The 18,541-nt window shown below is 53.2% G+C and overlaps 1 protein-coding gene and 1 long non-coding RNA gene across 2 annotated transcripts; both read left to right on the plus strand.

Moving 5' to 3' along the window:
* The first annotated feature begins 12,300 nt into the window (after positions 1 to 12,300).
* Positions 12,301 to 13,346, plus strand: LOC123950019. Its single transcript, XR_006820115.1, has 3 exons — positions 12,301 to 12,482; positions 12,880 to 13,102; positions 13,230 to 13,346. It is a non-coding gene; the product is annotated as an uncharacterized LOC123950019 (long non-coding RNA).
* A 151-nt stretch (positions 13,347 to 13,497) lies between these two features.
* CTSF (cathepsin F) lies at positions 13,498 to 18,471 on the plus strand. The gene is made up of 14 exons (XM_046014126.1): positions 13,498 to 13,820; positions 14,029 to 14,127; positions 14,414 to 14,498; positions 14,591 to 14,652; positions 14,781 to 14,856; positions 15,429 to 15,542; positions 15,668 to 15,813; positions 15,903 to 15,999; positions 16,079 to 16,159; positions 16,873 to 16,992; positions 17,073 to 17,137; positions 17,239 to 17,329; positions 17,761 to 17,819; positions 17,902 to 18,471. Exons 1-14 carry the CDS (start codon positions 13,611 to 13,613, stop codon positions 17,974 to 17,976), a joined length of 1,380 nt encoding a protein of 459 aa, XP_045870082.1. The 5' UTR covers positions 13,498 to 13,610; the 3' UTR covers positions 17,977 to 18,471.
* Positions 18,472 to 18,541: the final 70 nt, after the last annotated feature.

An 18,541-nucleotide genomic window follows, 5' to 3' on the forward strand; every position in this document is an offset into this window, starting at 1 on the left:
AAAGAAATTTGCACATGAATGTTCATGGCAGCATTATCTATAATGGGGCATTTCCACGTGGTGATCCGAAGGGGCCCGGGCACCCCAATGTTTCCAGCAGCCATGTCCACAAGAGCCAAACCACAGAAAGAGTCCAGATGTCCATGACAAATGAATGATAAAGAAAATGTGGATATATACAATGGAATATCACTCAGCCATCAGAAAAATGAATACCATTTACATTGATATGGATGGAACTAGAGGGTATTATGCTAAGCAAAATAAGTCCTTCAGAGAAGGGAAGAGGAAAAAATAAAACAAGATGAAATCAGAGAGGGAGAAACACCAGAAGAGACTCTTAATCATAGGAGGGTTGGTGGCAGGATGGGGTAACAGGGTGATGGACATTAAGGAGGGTACGTGATGTAATGAGCACTGGGTGTCAAATAAGACTGATGAATCACTGACCTCTACCTCTGAAACTAATTATACATATGCTAATTAATTGGATTTGAATAAGAATATATATTCTAATAGGGTGTCTCCATACCATCAAATGCTATTTAGCAAAAAAAGTCATGACACATTGACACTGTATCATGGATGAACCTCGAAGACATGATGTTCAGTGAAAAGAGCCAGGCCTGGGATGCTTGGGTGGCTCAACCCGTTGAGTGTCTGCCTTCGGCTCGGTCATGATCCCAGGGTCTTGGGATCGAGTCCCTCATGGGGCTCCTTGCTCAGTGGGGGAACCTGCTTCTCCCTCGGCCTGCTGTTCCCCCTGCTTGTGCATTCAATCTCTCTCTCTCTCAAATAAAAAGGACATATGTTGTATAATTCCATTTGTATGAAATATCCAGAATCAGCAAATTCATAGTGGGGAAAGGTAGATTAGTAGTTACCAAGGGCTGGGGGGAATATGGAGGAGGTGGGGAATGACTGCTAGTGGGTGTGGGGCTAATTCCGGAATGATGGAAATATTCTAGAAATTATTGTGGTGATAGCGACACAACTCTGAGACTATCCTAAAAACCACTGTAAGGGTCTATTCAGCCCAAGCAGCCCCACCCCGGTTGAACCGCCATTTTGTTGTAAAACTTAAATTGACTTTGCCCACCCCCGCAGGGGAACTTACTTAAAAACAAGTCCCAGAAACCACCAGTCCCAGGTAACAAAATCCAAGTACAAGGGTGGGTCAGGCCAGGTGGAGGTATGCAATCAGTGGGGGCGCATACTGTCTCCCAGCTACCAAGGAGTATGGGCCCCCCCTTTGGGAGCCTTTTGGCGCCAATCCTAACCAAGGTGTGATAGACTAAATCAAATGTCTACTTGGGTAAATTGTCATTCAATCGGTCACCTAGCATGACTGTGCAGCTTTCTCTGTGTGTTACAATGTCATTAGCCACCTGTGTGTGGCCGGGCCCAACCACATGGCCTTTGCTCTATAGAAGTTAGTCTGGAAAGCAGGGAGCGGTCACCCTCTCTGTAAGAGGTGCAGCCTGGGCCGGCCAGTTTGATTCCTGATGCTTGGCGCGAAATAAAGCTTTGCTTGACCTTCGCTTTGTATCAGTCTCGCTCCTTTAATCACGGACCCACTATTGGGGTACCCATTTTTGGGGGGGACCTAACACCACTGAGTTATATACTTCAAATGGGTGACTCAGATAGTATGTGAATTACATCTCAAGAAAGCTGTCACATAAAACAATAAAATGGGAGAGATCAGGCAACTCCAGAGCGTGTGTCCTTCTGTCACTACATGGGGAGAGGAGAACGAGACACCAGAAGGTCCTTTTTTTTTTTTTTTTTAAAGATTTTATTTATTCATTGGACAGAGAGAGACACAGAGAGAGGGAACACAAGCAAGGGGAGTGGGAAAGGGAGAAGCAGGCTTCCTGCTGAGCACAGAGCCGGATGTGGGGCTTGATCCTGACATTGGTGCCCCCTTCCCTCTGCCAGGGCCTGGTCCTCATTGGCTGTCCAGAGGTCCCCACTACCCACTGCGGTCCCCCTTCCCCAACACTGTCTACCAGTCTCATAACTTCTGTCAGCGCTTACCTCGGAACTCAGCGAAGAGACTAGAGCACTGATGTATGAAGGAAGAAGGAAAACAACCTTACCGAGCATCAGCTGTGTGCTGGACAAGTCACTGGGTCAGGTAGGGAGTTTCCCACAATGCTCTCACGTGATGCTCGCCAGGATCCCCTAAATCTCAGGGCTCGTGTTCTTTTTGCAGAGCCAAGCTGCCTTAAAGGCCATGCCCTGAACCTCATGTCTAGGTCTGAACCTCATTTCTAGGTCTGCTATGTAGAAACCTGGGCAGATCTCTTCTCTTGCTTTTCAGCGGTCAGGTGAAATGGTGGCTGGGGACCATCTCCGAGGTCTGCCCCAGCTCTGACCTGCTCAGTCTCCGTAAACAAGTCAGTAAAAGCCACTCACCAAAGTGTGAAGGATTCCTAAAACCACAGCTAGGGTGTTGAAGGGTTTACTCCGCACCAGGCCCTGTTCTGATGTTGTTTCGGGCATGAACTCTTTCTAAGCTGCGTCATACCGACATCAGCCCCTGCTTTAGAGGCGAGGAGGAGAGGTGCCCAGAGTCGGGTTCCAGTGTACACAGCATGATTCAGGGCAAGCACACAGGGTCCAGGGGAGCTCTGCTGTAGACCTCAGCCAGCTTAATCTCTCAGCCTCACGGGACAGGAGCTCAGAGGAGCCAGGCTCTGGTACCAGAGCACTCTCCCTGAAGCCCAGGACTGGCTCAAGTGTTATTTGGAAATCTGTTTATAGAAAGATACCCACGAAACAAAATTTAAAAGGGGGGGGGGGGCGTCTGGGTGGCTCAGTGGGTTAGGCCTCTGCTTTGGGCTCAGGTCATGATCCCAGGGTCCTGGGATCCAGCCCCGCATCAGGCTCTCTGCCTACCCCTCTCTCTGCCTACTTGTATCTCTGTCTGTCAAATAAATAAACAAAAAATTTAAAAAATAATAATAAAAATTAAAATTAAAAAAAGAAAAAAGAGAGACGCCCACGAAGGACCGGGATTTGAGCCCTGGAGAAGGAGAGTGCTGCCTGGAGTTTGGAGCCAGCCTGAGGACTGGGACAGGGAGGAGCATGGCTGGGGGCTTCCCCAGGGTAGGGGAGAGGCTGGCACTGAGGTACCCTGTGGGCACGCAAGGAAACCTGGCCCCCGAGTCTCTGGACCAGGACTTGGGGATGGCTGTGCTCTATGTTTCTCCCCAGCAGATGGACGCCAAGTGACTCATTTCGCACGGGTCTGTGTGTCCCCCCCCAAGCCCCACCCGCAGAGAGTCTCTCTGCCAGCCAACCCCACACCTCCTGTGGACGGTTTATGACCAGTCCCACCATCCAGTCAGACGTTGGCTTTCCTTGGACAAACTGGTTTCCTGCCATCCTTGCACACAGACTCCCACACTTGCTCCCCCAACCCCTGCCCCACAAACAGTGGTACTGGCCTAGACTTGGGTCTGGTTTCAGATTTTTTTTTTTTAAACACTTTATTTATTTAAGATTTTTTTTTTTTATTTGAGAGAAAGAGAGAGAGAGAGCATGAGCCTGGGCGGGAGCGGGGGTGGGGGAGAGCAGCAGACTCCCCACCGAGTAGGGAGCCCGACGCAGGGCTCCATCCTGAGACCCCAAGATCATGACCTGAGCCCAAGGCAGACGGTTAACTGGCTGAGCCAGCCAGACACCCTAGTTTCAGATTTTAAATTGCTATACTTCATTTGACCAAATCCTGCGAAATAACAACTTGCTTAAAGCAGAGATTTAAGTGGTTTCCGTTGAGGAAGTCCTTAAGATGTCAGCTTCTCTTTCTACGCCTGAAGGTCTCAGATCACCCGGAGATGACCTTTTTAAATGAAAAGATAATTCCCGAGAAGGTGTTGCGCGCAGCACAGAGTAAGAACTAGTTATGCAGTGTTATTATCCCTGTGATTGGCTGACTCTTCTTACTTATGCAAGAGTGAGTCAAGGTCCTTCTGGGGTTAGGGTGCAGCAGGAATCCTTTGAGACTCTCCAAAGCTGCTGTAGCCCGAGGTTTTGGCCACAAAGCAGGGAGGATATGAATCAATGTATGCACGAGGATCTGGAGCCCTTGGGGGTAGAGGCATGGAAGGTTGGTACCCTGACCCTTAGCCTGATGATTCAGCCAAGGAGACCCGGAAGTGGACCACAGCTGCTCACTCAAGGCTGAGAGATGGCCCCAGAGATGAATTTGCCTCCAGGAAAAGAGCTGGGGCTCAAGACCTGGGGCCCCGAATCTCCAGCCAACCAGCCATCTATCTGGTCATTCAACAAATACTAGAGCAAATGCACTAAGGGTCAAGGTGGCATCATTTTCTGACTTTTTTGGTCTCAGTTTCTCATCTCATATCTTGGTTTTTTGTTGTTGTTTTTCTTAAAGATTTTATTTATTTAATTTTTAAAGATTTTATTTATTTGACAGACAGAAATCACAAGTAGGCAGAGAGGCAGGCACAGAGAGAGGGGGAGGCAGGCTCCCTGCCAAGCAGAGAGCCCGATGCGGGGCTCGATCACAGGACCCTGGGATCATGAACTGAGCTGAAGGCAGAGGCTTTAACCCACTGAGCCACCCAGGCGCCCCTATTTATTTATTTGACAGACAGAGATCACAAGTAGGCAGAGAGGCAGGCAGAGAGAGAGGGGAAAGCAGGCTCCCTGCTAGCAGAGAGCCCAATGCGGGGCTCAATCCCAGGACCCTGAGATCATGACCTGAGCTGAAGGAAGAGGCTTAACCCACTGAGTCACCCAGGCGGCCCATGCTGTGATGTTTTTAAGCAGTATCCTGTATACTCCAGATTGTCTTGGGTTGAGAGATTATAACTCAAATATCCTTCTCAGTTATATCAAAATATTTATGAATATCAGGTTCAACAATAAAGTTCATGAAATGACTTTTTTCTAGGGGCATTCAGTTAAATAGAAAGCAATTTTTACTCCCCCCCCCTTTTAAAGATTTTATTTAGTTATTTGACAGAGAGAGATCACAGGTAGACAGAGAAGCAGGCAGAGAGAGAGAGAGGGAAGCAGGCTCCCGCAGAGCAGAGAGCCCAATGTGGGGCTCGATCCCAGGACCCTGAGACCATGACCCGAGCCAAAGGCAGCGGCTTAACCCACTGAGCCACCCAGGTGCCCCAGCAATTTTTACTTTAAAAAAAAAAACTTTGGATTCAGTAAAAGTTTCTGAGAGAGACGGAGGGGGCTCCTTTAAATATGGTGGTTCTACTCTCAAGAAAGAGCGTTTAGGCAGAGACTGGACAGTTGGGAACGAATGTGACGTCTACAGAGAAGTTTCTCTACACAGAGGGAACAGACAGTGCACGGGCCCTGAAACAGGGAAGCACTTAGCTTGTGGACACGAACGGGTGACTGTGGCATGGGCATGGCGAGGGGTGGCAAGAGAGGCACGAGATGAATTCGGACAGGAGTAAGGGACCAGATCACGCCAGGTCATGGGATGGAGCTTGGATTTAATTCTAAGTGCAGGATGTTCCTCAGGCTGGGCTCTCTGGGGAGCAGATTTCTGAGATGGATATTGGCAGGCGGGATGTCTCTTAGCAGGTGCTCTCAGGATCAACACCAAGGGAAGAGAGGGAAAAGAGACAAGACTGGACAGAGAGAGAGGTTGAGCTGCTATGCCGTCTCAATGGATACTGTTTCTGACCCTGCAGGGGGTTCTGAAGCTAGGGTGACCCTTTAGATTGGTCATTAGATGGCAGTTGCTTGGAGGAGTTCATTCACAAAGGGGGAATCTGGTCTGCACATCATAGCCCATGCTTGGTCCCATTTATGTTCACGGAGGTCCCTCTGGCTGCTGCACGGAGAGTAAATTACCGCAGGCAGGAGTGGGTCCAGTCCCGCAAGCAATGATCGTGGTTTGGCCATGAATTGGGAGATACTGGGAGGTGAATCCAGAGCACTTGAAAACGGGTTAGACGTGGGACATGAAGGAAAGGGAAGAATCAAGAACACTCCCCATCTGGGGACTGAACCGCTGGGGGAATAGTGATGTCCTATGCTAAGACAGAGGATTCCAGAGTGTGGTGGGGATTAAAACCAGATGCAGTTTGGGCTAAGTTTGAGATCCAAGAGTTGACGTCAAGAAGGTTACTGTGAAGTTCAGAAGCCAGAAACGCTGCGTTAATTTTTAGATTCGTGTAGGGGATGTGAATTTGGACTATTTATTTTTTTTAAATATTTATTTATTTATTTGACAGAGAGAGAGAGAGAGATCACAAGTAGAGCAGCAGGCAGGCAGAGAGGGGGAAGCAGGCTCCCCGCGGAGCAGAGAGCCTGATGCGGGGCTCGATCCCAGGACCCTGAGACCATGACCTGAGCCGAAGGCAGCGGCTTAATCCACTGAGCCACCCAGGCGCCCCTGGACTATTTATTTTTAAAGATTTTATTTATTTATTTGAGAGAGAGAGAGAGAAAGAACGAGCAGGCAGAAGGACGTCTTGGTGGCTCAGTCTTTGAGCATCTGCGGTCCTAGGATAGAGCCCCACATTGGGTTCCCTGCTGGACTTCCAGGAAGCCTGCTTCTCCCTCTCCCACTTCCCCTGCTCGTGCTCCTTCTCTCCCCGAGTCTCTGGCAAATAAATGAAGTCCAGGACCGCGCCTCAACAGCGCCACCGTGTGGCGGTGATGCGTCACAACGGCAGCCCGAGACTCCAGGTCCCTGAGAGGTGCGGGGAGAGGTCCGCCCACAGCCGGGGACCTCACGTCCCAGGCCCCACCACTCACTGTTACGAATAAATCAGTGAGGATTCTGGACGACCTAGGGCTGGGAGGGAGAGGAGGAGCCTCAAAATACAGCCATAGTTAGGCAATGGAGTTTGAGGAATTATTTAAGAAAGATGCAAGGGTTTTAGTACACCTGTGCCGTAGAGAAATGCATTTATAGTAAATGAATTTGACGGCTACCGTTCAAGGAGCACTTAGGAGAGGCTGCGTGATCTCATTCAGTCTGCAAGGACGCTGAGGCTCAGAGAGGTGGGAAGATGTGTCTCAAGTCACGTAGTCATCAGCCTAGCCTACCAGTGGATCTCAGCGGAGTCAGATCCAACAGGCCATTGAACGACAGATACTTTGCAATGCCCAGCCCCTCCCCCCAGCATCTAGACAGTGTCTCATGCATAACATGCGCTTGGCCCGTGTTTGTTAAATGAACGAAATGAAATGTATAGATCCTATCCTACTTACCCACATAATTTTAGAAATCAAGGGAAAGTAAAATGGAAGTCATTTGTGCTATGGAAATCTGCATTTCCACGTGTATGTGTCCAGTCAGGATCACGCTAGAAGATGTAACTGAAGCAAGTGTCGAGTGGCTCCAGAGACACAACCTCCTGAGGGCGGGGTGTCGCCTTGTGCTTCGCGCTCAGCTTGCCTTCTGCTCCCTCATCGTAAATGAGGTACATTTCTAACTTCTGATTTCTACAAAAAAGACTCCGGGGTGAAGTAAATTCCTCATAGTCACAGAGCCAGTTTGAAATGGTGGAAGCAGAATTAGAATCCAGGTCCGTCGATCTGACTGTAAAGCCTGGAATTTTGCCATCTTTTCTAATCCTTCATACTGTCTTCCATCTCCCAGTCCCAGAAGATTTCTGACATCGAGGGGAACCAAGGCTTAAAAAACCCAAAGTGTCTGGGATGCCGGGGTGGCTCAGTTGGTTAGGCGTCTGCCTTTGGTTCAGGTCAGGTCATGATCCTGGGGTCCCGCATCAGGCTCCCTGGTCAGCAGGAAGCCTGCTTCTCCTTCTTTTACTCCCCTGCTTGAATTCCCTCTCTTGCTGTGTCTCTCTCTGTGAAATAAATAGATTTTTTTTTTTTAATTTGACAGAGAGATCACAAGTAGGCAGAGAGGCAGGGGGGAAGCAGGCTCCCCGCCGAGCAGAGAGCCCGATATGGGGCTCGATCCCAGGACCCTGAGATCACGCCACGACCCGAGCTGAAGACAGAGGCTCAACCCACTGAGCCATGCAGGCGCCCCGCTCTGTCAAATAAATACATAAAATCTTAAAAAAAAAAAAAAGAATTGGATTCAAACCCGGCTTTCCTTATTTACCATTTCTGCAACTTGGGGAAGTTCCTGATTATCCTGTTGTCCATGTTTCCTGTCTCAAGGGGGCGGTTGTAGGGGTTATATGGGCTAATGCAAGAACATGGTGAGGACACTGAGGGCCCAGCATGTACTTAGTGCTCACAAAATGTTAGGCATTATTTTTACTGTGGTTCATAGTTTGGTGTGCTGAGCACTCTTCTGGGGAACGCCTGTGGCAGGCAGACACTAAGGTGACCCCGAAAATCCCAGCCTCCTGGGATTCAAATCTCTGTGTAGTCTCCCCTGTAGAAGCTTTTAGGCAACACGCTTGAGCAAAGGAATACAGAAAGGGCCCACAGCAATCACCACGGACCACTGAGCTGAATACACGCACCTCAAAACATCCACAGGCCTTAAGTGACCAACAGGCTACCTACAACCAGGCACAGTTACCAAAATAGGGAGAAGTCCCCATAAACCCTCACCTTATTTTTCTTATTTATTTAAAAATATTTTATTTATTTGTTTGACAGAGAGAGAGAGACAGCCACAGAGGAAACACAAGCAGGGGGAGTGGCAAAGGGAGAAGCAGATTTCCTGCTGAGCAGAGAGCCCAGTGCAGAGCTCAATGCCAGGACTCTGGGATCATGACCCAAGCCAAAGGCAGACTGAGTCACCCAGGCGCCCTTCACCTTCCCCCTTTAAATACCACCCCACCCACTGCTTCTCTGTCCTGTCCTCTGCTCCCTTGCTGTATTCCATATGCTTCTATCTCCTTCGTTCTGCCTGGGGTGAATCCTTTCACCCCAGCTTCCACCAATCAGTAGCCCCCCATTTGGAGGCCCCTATCTGATAGGCAGAGACACACCATTCTCCCCTCCCTTGGGTGTGAGAAGGGTCTGTGGCGGGCTTCTAAAACCAGTAATGTACAGCGCAGCAGGGCACAGGTGAAAGATACATGATAAGGTGTAAGTGATTATTTCAGACAAGGTTGGCATACCCTCACTTCCCCTTACCGGCCTTGATGAGGGAGCAGAGGGCTGGCTGAGGACCAAGGACAGGCTGACACCTGCCTCCCGCTTCTGGGTGGGGCACCAGTGACATTCTTCTGGGAACCTCCCAACTCTCTTACTGTTAATGCCTTGCTAGGGGGGAAAACGACCTTAACTTGACAATGGCAAGGCCTCTGGTATCTTGCAGGTCTCGGGAAAGTCTTTTGAAACCTCCCTTTTCCTTACTTTCCCAACTCCCGAGTATGCAATCACCATTTCTCAAGATCCCCGAGCAGCAGCTCTCTCTCTCTTCCTGCCCACGAGTCCTGTCCCCGAGCTTTAATAAACCGCCATTCTGCACCAAAGACATCTCAGGAACTCCTTCTTGGTTGTTGGCTCCAGACCTCACCGAACCTCACCTATATTCCAAAACCACATCAGCTTTGAGGAAGAAAGTCCACGTTGGAAGGCCCATGTGGCAAAAAAACTGAGGGCAACTGATTGCCAATCAGATTGCAAAGAAGTGAGGCTTCAGTCCAGCAGGCCTCAAGGACCTGAACGCTGCCAGTAACCACTGAGCTTCCAAGCAGAGCTTTCCCCAGGCCAGTCTCCCAGGACACTGCAGCCTCGTGATTGATTTTGCGGGGATGTTCCCACAGTAACATAACTAATACATCACCCCTCACCTTCCAACCTCTTTGCTCCTGTGATTCTCTCCCCTCTCTCCTGAATCATCAATATCTCGCTTTCCATTTGGTCACTCACACCGACCCATAAACGTGCTCTAGATTCTGCCATCTTTTTTTTTTTTAAAGATTTTATTCGTTCATCTGAAAGAGAGAGAGAGAGCATGAGCAGGGGGGAGGGGGAGAAGCAGACTCCCCTGCTGACCAGGGAGCCAAATGTGGGGCTCCATGTGAGGACCCTGGGATCACGACTAGAACCCGGAGCAGATGTTTAACCAATTGAGCTATTAAAGATTTTGTCAGAGAGAGAGAAACAGAAAGACAGAAAGCCCAGCGGGGGGAGCGGCAAGGCAGAGGGAGAAGCAGGTTCCCGGCTGAGCAGGAAGCCGGATGCAGGACTCGATCCCAGGACCCTGGGATCATGACAGGAGCCAAAGTCAGACGCGTAACCTTAGAGTCTGCGGTCTTAAAAAATACTCTTTCAATGCCTCTTACCTGGCTAGTTATCACCTTGTTTCTCTAATCTCCTACATGGCAAAACTTTCTGAGATCCTTGTCTCCAGCCGTTGTCCACATTTCTCGAATTCTCCCCTCAACCCACTCCTCTTAGTGAGGTCTCTAGTGACCTACATGTCACCCAATCCAAAGGTCACGTCTCTCTCATCTTACATGGCTTCTCTATGGCATCTGACACAGCCAATCACTTCCTCTTCCTTGAAATACACCCCCTCCTCTCCCACTTTATGAACATGACCTTCTCAGTCTTCCTCCCCACTCAACATCCACATCTTCCCAGTCTCCTCTGTCACTCCCTCTTTCCTACTCAGCTTCTGAATATCAGCATGCCCCTGGTTTTGATGCAGACAGACCAGGTCCAAGGACCCAGAGGGGGTCCTGCAGGACCAGCCAGGAGGGTTCTTGGCTTCACATAGGATGGAAATCAAACGCGAGCCAGCTGGAGGGGAAAGCAGAGTCCATTGAAGACACAGAGAAAGCAGGTACACGTGGAGTGTCTGCGAGCCTCGGAAAGCAAAGAAGCATGAGTCTTGGCGGTCTGGCCTACAAGTCCTCTCAGGCATCCGGGAACTGGCGGAATAAAGAGCGCTCAGGTGTCCTCCTAAGTCACTTGCGCCCTGGAGCCAGGGGTCTTGGGTCAAGGTGTTTGCAATCAGGGGTCTTGGAGAAGTTTACGACCCCACCCAGTCACTCCTTAAATGTTATCTTGTTTGCTGGAAGACTCCAAAAAATCACTGACTCCTTGGGCACCTGGGTGTCTCAGTCAGTTAAGCGTCTGTCTTTGGCTTGGGTCATGATCCCAGAGTCCTGGGATGGAGCCCTGCATCTGGCTTCCTGCTCAGCGGGGAATCTGCTTCTCCCTCTGCCTCTCCCACCCATCCCACCTACTTGAGCACGCTTGTGCTCTCGCTCTCGATCTCTCTCACAAAAATAAATAAAATCTTTTTTTTAAGATTTTATTTATTTATTTGATAGAGAGAGAGGATCACAAGTAGGCAGAGCAGCAGGCAGAGAGAGAGGGAGAAACAGGCTCCCCACTGAGCGGAGAGCCTGGATGCGGGACTCGATCCCAGGACTCCGAGATCATGACCTGAGCTGAAGGCAGAGGACCAACCCACTGAGTCACTCAGGTGCCCCGATAAATAAAATCTTAAAGAAAAAAAAAGAAAAGAAATCACTGACTCCTTGACCTTCACCCAGAGGACATACATTAAGGCCTGTGTAAAGCATGGATACACGAATAGGGGCAGGAAAAGGAGCAAGGAAAAAAGACCCAGATTTTTTTCTCAAGGGGTCCACTCAGTTTCCCTGTCTCGGTTTCAGTTTCCTCAGAATATTTCTTTTCCACGTTGTTGCGAGAATTGCCCAAGGTAACAGACATACGCCTTAAAAAAAATACCCCGCTCCCCTACCCCGCTCCCCTGCCCATCCATAAATTATCATTATGCTCTCCTGCCTCACTCTGCCGTGGAAACGAGCCACCCTCTTCACCAGACACTTCTCCGGTGGTTCCAGCATCCAGGGAACAAAGTCTGAGAAAGATGACCACATCCCACAAAGGCCGACGTGGATCTCCAGAAACCTGGATCTAAGAAAAGTCCACTGCCTCTGCTGGGCACTTAGCAATTCCTATTTTTAATTCTTTCAGCTTCAGACCTGTCAGGAGATGAAGTGCGTGTGAGCGTGGGTATGGGACCTGCCGTAGATGCAGGCAGGCAGTTCCAAGATTTCTCACATCACTTATCCTTCTAGAAAATGACGCTGTGCATTAAATAACAAGTTGGGTGACATCATGCCCACTCCAGGGCACGCCAAAAGAGTCATGCATTCATTCAACAAACATCTGTTAAGCAGGTATTAAGTGTGTTGGTACTGTGCGAGGTACCGAGGAAGCGGCAGCGAGCAGGGCAAGGTCCCTGCCCTGGCCCGCTCCTGGCCTTCCGGAGAACAGCCACGCATGACACGGAAATTGCAGCCCAGTGGGAGAGGAAGTTCAGGGGCCAGGCATCTAGGAGTACAGCAGCAGCGGCAGCTGGTCCAGCCAGGGGCAATGGGGGTGGCTCAGGGATGGCTTCCTGGGGAAGTGTCCTCTACACTGCGCAATGAAAGGTGTCTGGGTGTCTGGCGGAGGGAAGAGCAGCGGGAAGTTCCCGAGGTGTGCAAGAGCTTGAACTTGGGAGACGCAGACAGACGGAGGCTGACGTTTCAAGTGCACAGCACAGGGTGAGGACTGACTGGTCAGCACTGGAGGGGCTCTAGACGCTGCATTAAGGATCTGGGATTGTCTCCTGTAAGAGACACAGAGGGCGCCCCAAAGGCAGCTTAAACTGCACAGCAGGGAGAGGTAAACACCTGCTGGAAACCTTCAGGCCATCGCATCTCATCGCATCTCAGCCAGGACGGAGCTCAAAGCCAGCTCTGGCCTGGCTCCAGCACTTATTTCTGAGTAGCTGGAAAGTCACTTCACCTTTTTAGTCCTCTGCTGCTGTTAACAAGTCAGGTTTGGACCGGGTGACATTAAGTGTTAGTCCTCCACGCTCTCTATGCCCAAACTATCTCCATCCCCTTCTGGGATTTCCTTCATTCCCTTAAACTCTCTCTTCCCTGTTTCTCTCCCTAGCTGGAAACTCCCTGCAGGGCAATCTTGTTCTCATCTGTCTCTCCACTAGAGCTCCAAGCCGGCAACACCGTGCCCAATACACCTATTCATGCATCTTCTTGCTAGAAGGCCCTGGAAGACAGCTGTGAACGCTTGAATGAACCACAGAACAGTCCTTCACGCGGCACCTCGCTTTAGTGGTTACCGAACGCGTGCGGATCTGTGTTAGATCCCCATGACAGTGGTAGGCACTGCCAGTCCGGGGGATATTACGTGCCATCTTGCTGATGAGCGGAGGAGCCTCAAAGGGGCAACTGAGCTGCGAACCGAGGCTCTAAAACCAACTGTCAATTAACTGTTGTCACTTCCAGGCCAGCATCCCTTCCCCTTCCTAAAGGTCTCCAAGACCTAAGAGGATTATTCCGAGACTGCAGCAGGGCGGGCCACGTGTCCACAGACTGACCGATCTGCTGCGAGGATGCAAGGCAACCACCCCACCCCTCCGTCCTTCTCCTCCCCCTCCCCCTCCTCGCGCTTTGGGAAAGACTCCTGCGCCGCAAGCGCGGCCCACGTGCCTCGCGTAAATAAGCGAGTGCGCAGGCGCACTGGGCCCGCGTCCATTGGCCCGCGCCCCGCCGCCCCGGGAGCAGGGGGAGGGACGTCGGCCCCTCTGGCCGCGGGCTGCGCCGGCCTGTCAGTTGGTCCGCGCGTCCGTCGGTCGGTGCGTCCGGGCCTCCGGCTTCGCCCTCGCCATGGCACGCTGGCTGCCGCTGCTGTCGCTGCTGGGGCTGCTCCCGGGCGCCGCTCCCGCCCCGCCCCGCCGAGCAGCCGACGCTCAGGCCCGGGAGGCGGCGTACCCGGAGCTGCTGGGGCCCGCCCGCTTCGCCCTGGGGATGTACAACCGCGGCCGGGCAGCCGGGACGCGGGCGACGCTGGGGGCCGTGCGCGGTCGCGTCCGCCGGGTGAGGACGCGCCTGGGGTGCGGGCTTCCTGGTCCTGGTGCGCGGGGGCCCTGGTCGGAGGGTTGGGAAGTTTGGCCTGGGCCCGGGGTGGGGGGCGCGGGACGCCGGAGGGGCGAATTCTGGAAAGGAAGGGGGGCAGGGCGGGGCTGTGGGAGGGACGGGCTGAGGAGCGAGGGGATGTGCCCGCCTCACCCGTTCCTCCATCCAGGCGGGCCAGGGGACGCTGTACTCTCTGAGGGCGACCCTAGAGGAGCCTCCCTGCAACGACCCCACGGTGTGCCAGCTCCCTGTGTCCAAGAAGACCCTGGTGAGTGGTCGGGCTCCTGTGACTCCTCAGCTCTCGTGATGAGTTTGGGTCAAGTGATGAAGAGGCAGCAACTACCCCACCTTGAGTCATTTCCCAAGGTTCTGCGGACCAGAAACCAAAATGCACTTAAGAGTGGGCATGGACAGGGTGCTCACTTTGCCTCACTGTGCACTGTGGGGGGTGATTGCCTTGGAGGGGGTCTTCACATGAGGCCCTTCCCAGCTCCATCTTGCCAAAGCCTTGCTCCCATCCCAGCCCCCAGAGTGGCTTCCTCCTCTCTCTGCAGCTCTGCAGCTTCGAAGTCTTGGACGAGCTAGGAAAACACATGCTACTGAGACGGGACTGCGGCCCAGTGGATACCAAGGTCCCAGGTGCTGGGATAGCCCAAGGATGCTGGCGTAGTTCAGACCAGACTTCACTCAGGGTTCAGCCTTGATGTCTTCTCTGTTCTAACCCTACCCAGATGACAAAAACGAGACTTTGAGTTCAGTCCTTCCACTGTTGAACAAGGAACCCCTGCCCCAGGTGAGGAGCCCAGCTCCATCTGGCAGCTGGCCGCTGCTTTATTTCCTCTTCTCTTTCCCTCCCCCTGGCCTGGGCTCCCTGGTGAATCTGGGAAAGATTCCTTGTAAAGACCCTTGTTCTTTTTACAGGATTTTTCTGTGAAAATGGCTTCAATCTTCAAGGAGTTTGTTACCACCTATAATCGGACGTATGAGTCGAAGGAGGGTGAGGACCCAGCCTTGGCTGTACCTGTCCCAATCAAATGAGGACCTTACCCCCCTTTGGTACCTTGGTGTTGGGGAGGGGAAGGACACAAGAGGCAGTGCATCATTCAGGGACCCCTTAAACCCCCAAGTTCTTGCCCAGCCTCACAGGACTGGACAGCTGCCTCAGGGACCTGGCATCTTTTTTTCTTGATCAGAAAGTGTGGGTCTTCATCATTCTGGGTAGAATGGGAAGGGGCAAAGGCCAGATTTTCTCTGCTGGTACCCCCATGTCCCCTTTTCCCATGACCCCCGTCTGAGGATACCCTTTGGAGCCCATTTTGCTTCTGCCTTCACTCCTGGGATACCGTCAGTTCAGTGTGACCCCCAGAATTGTTCCCACCCCCCCATCACTCACAGGTCCGGACCTCTCCTCACCTCCAGCCATCCCCAGAGTTCTGTCCTTGAAAAGAGCTTCAGGCCTGACCCAGAGCCCACCTACTCCCCAGGGAAACCTTGTTCCTGTTAGTCCCAAGTGCCTTTTATCATCTGCCTGGGGTCCAAACCTTTCCTCTCCTGCTCCTTGGTTCTCAGAAGCCCAGTGGCGCATGTCTGTCTTTTCCAACAACATGATGCGAGCACAGAAGATCCAGGCACTGGACCGTGGCACAGCTCAGTATGGGGTCACCAAGTTCAGTGACCTTACAGGTAGCAGTGGTGGCCAGAGCCCTCATGGAGCCTGGAAGAGTCAGGGTCTCCTCCCAAGGCCCCCAATCAGGGCTGCCTTATACTTTTCCCCATCCCCCCCATCCCCTGCCCGCCTTTGCCCACAGAGGAGGAGTTCCATACCATCTACCTGAATCCCCTCCTAAGAGAGAACCACGGCAAGAAGATGCGCCTAGACAAGTCCACTGGCGACTCTGCCCCACCCGAGTGGGACTGGAGGAGAAAGGGGGCTGTCACCGAAGTCAAGGACCAGGTCGGACCTCTAAGACGCAATGACGGGACATGAGGACTGCACTGGGGTTGGGGAGGGGGCTCCGGTCTGACTCTGCCCCTCTCTTGCAGGGCATGTGTGGCTCCTGCTGGGCCTTCTCAGTCACCGGCAATGTGGAGGGCCAGTGGTTCCTGAAACAGGGGGCCCTGCTCTCCCTCTCTGAGCAGGGTGAGCATCCTACTCAACGCCCCTGCCCCCTGCCCAGCCCCTCCAGAGGGCTCCTCAGGACCAGGCTTCTGTCTCCTAGAGCTCTTGGACTGTGACAAGGTGGACAAGGCCTGCCTGGGTGGCTTGCCCTCCAACGCCTACTCGGCCATAAAGACTCTGGGTATGCATTCGTGGGGTCAGGAGGGGCAGTGGGGGTCAGTGCGATGCAGTGGGTTCGGATGTTGATGTTGAGCCTTAATGAAAACCTTCAGTAAGTCAACTCTTTGACTTCACGTGTGAAATGGGGTTCATCTTGACTACGTCACGTGGTTGCTCTGAGTATCAAGTGAGGAGATGATACCTAAAGCCCTTGGTGCACAGCAGGGGTCTTGGTGTTTTTGCTGCCTGGAGGTCTGTATTTCTGTAACAACATACCTCATCCTTGAGGAGGTATTGACTTAAAGTGGCAATTCAGTTCCATGGTGGCTTCAGCGGTGCAGGGATGAAAGTCTGAGGGACTGCAGTGGCTGTGCAGAGACTGGGAGCCCAGCAGGGGTCTGGGGCACCCTGGGAGCAGACTGTCTGAGCAGGGCAAGCCAGCCAAGGCGAAGAGCCCTAGGAGTGCTGGGATGAGCAAGGATCAGAAGTTGGGCATTGAGTCTCATCTCCGCCATATTTCTCCCTGGTTCCTCCCTCAGCCCCTTTAGTCTCTGTTTCGTCCTCTCTAGAGGGAGGCTGTTGGTCAGAGGCCAGGGCCTTGGTCTGGGGTGGGCGAGGACCTTGAGACCTCACAGAAGGGACTGAGTGTGGCCCCTGGCCTGGAGAAGATGAATGTGTGGCACACAGGGGTCCCTATTTTCTCTCCCCGCGCCATCCGACCCCGCCACTCCCCAGGGGGGCTGGAGACGGAGGACGACTACAGTTACCGCGGCCACATGCAGACGTGCGGTTTCTCTCCAAAGAAGGCCAGGGTCTACATCAATGACTCGGTAGAGCTGAGCCAGGATGAGGAGAGTGAGTAAGGGCCAGGGCGAGGGTGGGGACAGGCCGGCTGCGGCCTGGCCATCCCTGACGCGGTCTCTCACGTGTCTCAGAGCTGGCGGCCTGGCTAGCCGAGAAGGGCCCCATCTCCGTCGCCATCAATGCCTTTGGCATGCAGGTAAGGCTCCCGGCTCTGCTGCCCCCCGCCCGTCCCTGGCCGGCTCCCTTCCCACCTCTCCTTGGCGGCGGCCCCCTACTCCTTATTCTCCCCTCCCCCAGTTCTACCGCCATGGGATCTCCCACCCACTGCGGCCCCTCTGCAGCCCTTGGCTCATCGACCACGCTGTGTTGCTTGTGGGCTACGGCAACCGTGAGTTCCACTGACCACGCCCCCATCCTCTGCCCAGCCGCTTCGGGTTACAGGCAGGAGTTGGGCCACAGCCTCTCAGGACCCCTGGATGGGGAGAGAGAGGGAGTGCCTGGGAACCCTGTCCTTACCCCGCTGTGGGTCTTGGGCCAGGCAGGAGTCCTCTGTCCCCTCTCCGATGGGAATGCTGAGGCAGTGGGAGGTAGACTGTTCCGGATAAGTAACCTGCTGGTGGGGAGGGGGCTGGGTGTCCTCTGCTGACCCCAGAGCCACACCAGGTCTCCGGGAGGGTGGTAGGTGGGCTTGTCTGGCTTTCTGCTCTTTTCCTAGTACCTGTCCGGTAGACCACAGCAGAGACTGGGAGAGTGCAAAGGGCTGGGGGCCCTGACTGGAGAATTGGGGGCCCCTGACCTGCACCCCGCACTGCCCCCCAGGCTCTGGCATTCCCTTCTGGGCCATCAAGAACAGCTGGGGCACAGACTGGGGCGAGGAGGTGAGTCTGGTCTGCCTGGCCCCGGCCTGCCCACCCTGGTCCTGCCTGAGCGCCCTCACCAGCCCACCTGCCTTCCTGCCAGGGTTACTACTACTTGCATCGTGGGTCCGGGGCCTGCGGTGTGAACACCATGGCCAGCTCGGCAGTGGTGAACTGAGGAGCACCAGTGCGGGACCTGGTGCTGACCAGAGCAGCCCCTTCCTCAGCCTGGCCTGCGTTTCCAGGCCCCTTCCCAGGAGGCACAGCCGGCTGAGGGACAGGCACCGGGTACCTCAGGGTGAGCAAAAGGCACTGGGCTAGGGCAACACCCCTACCCCCCTCTCCCCCCCGACCCTACCCTGAAGTTCCCCAGCGGCACCTTTGTTGACTTGCGGTAGCTAGGAGGCCCTCAGGCCCAAGGAGGGTGTCCCAGCAGCTGAGGCTGGGGCGAGAACCCTGGGCTTGGGTAAGGAGCAGGTGGGAAGAAGATCCTCTGGTTTTAAACCCAGCTTTGTCCCTGGCAGGCTCTGGTTTCCTGCCTTGCCTTTCCTCGGTCTGATGCTATACGTTTTCTGGTTCCCCCTGGATTTGGGGACATTGTTTCCTTCCACATCTAGAGAAACTATTGTAACTGCCTTTTTCTAACAGCAATAAAGAGGTGTCCTAGGCCCCAGTGTGGTGTGAGTGCTTGGTACCTAAGGGAAAAGAGGGGTAGAAGGGACTCCTGGAGGGTCGAGGTTGGG

The sequence above is a fragment of the Meles meles genome, chromosome 8, assembly GCF_922984935.1.
Source record: "Meles meles chromosome 8, mMelMel3.1 paternal haplotype, whole genome shotgun sequence".
NCBI lineage: Eukaryota > Metazoa > Chordata > Mammalia > Carnivora > Mustelidae > Meles > Meles meles.

Bases quoted from the DNA above. Each gene is read 5' to 3' on its own strand.
- CTSF (XM_046014126.1), top strand. From the start codon at position 13,611: ATGGCACGCTGGCTGCCGCTGCTGTCGCTGCTGGGGCTGCTCCCGGGC. The intron at 16,000-16,078 runs GTGAGCATCCTA...TCTGTCTCCTAG, and splicing joins GCTCTCCCTCTCTGAGCAGG to AGCTCTTGGACTGTGACAAG. The intron at 16,993-17,072 runs GTGAGTAAGGGC...CACGTGTCTCAG, and splicing joins GCTGAGCCAGGATGAGGAGA to AGCTGGCGGCCTGGCTAGCC.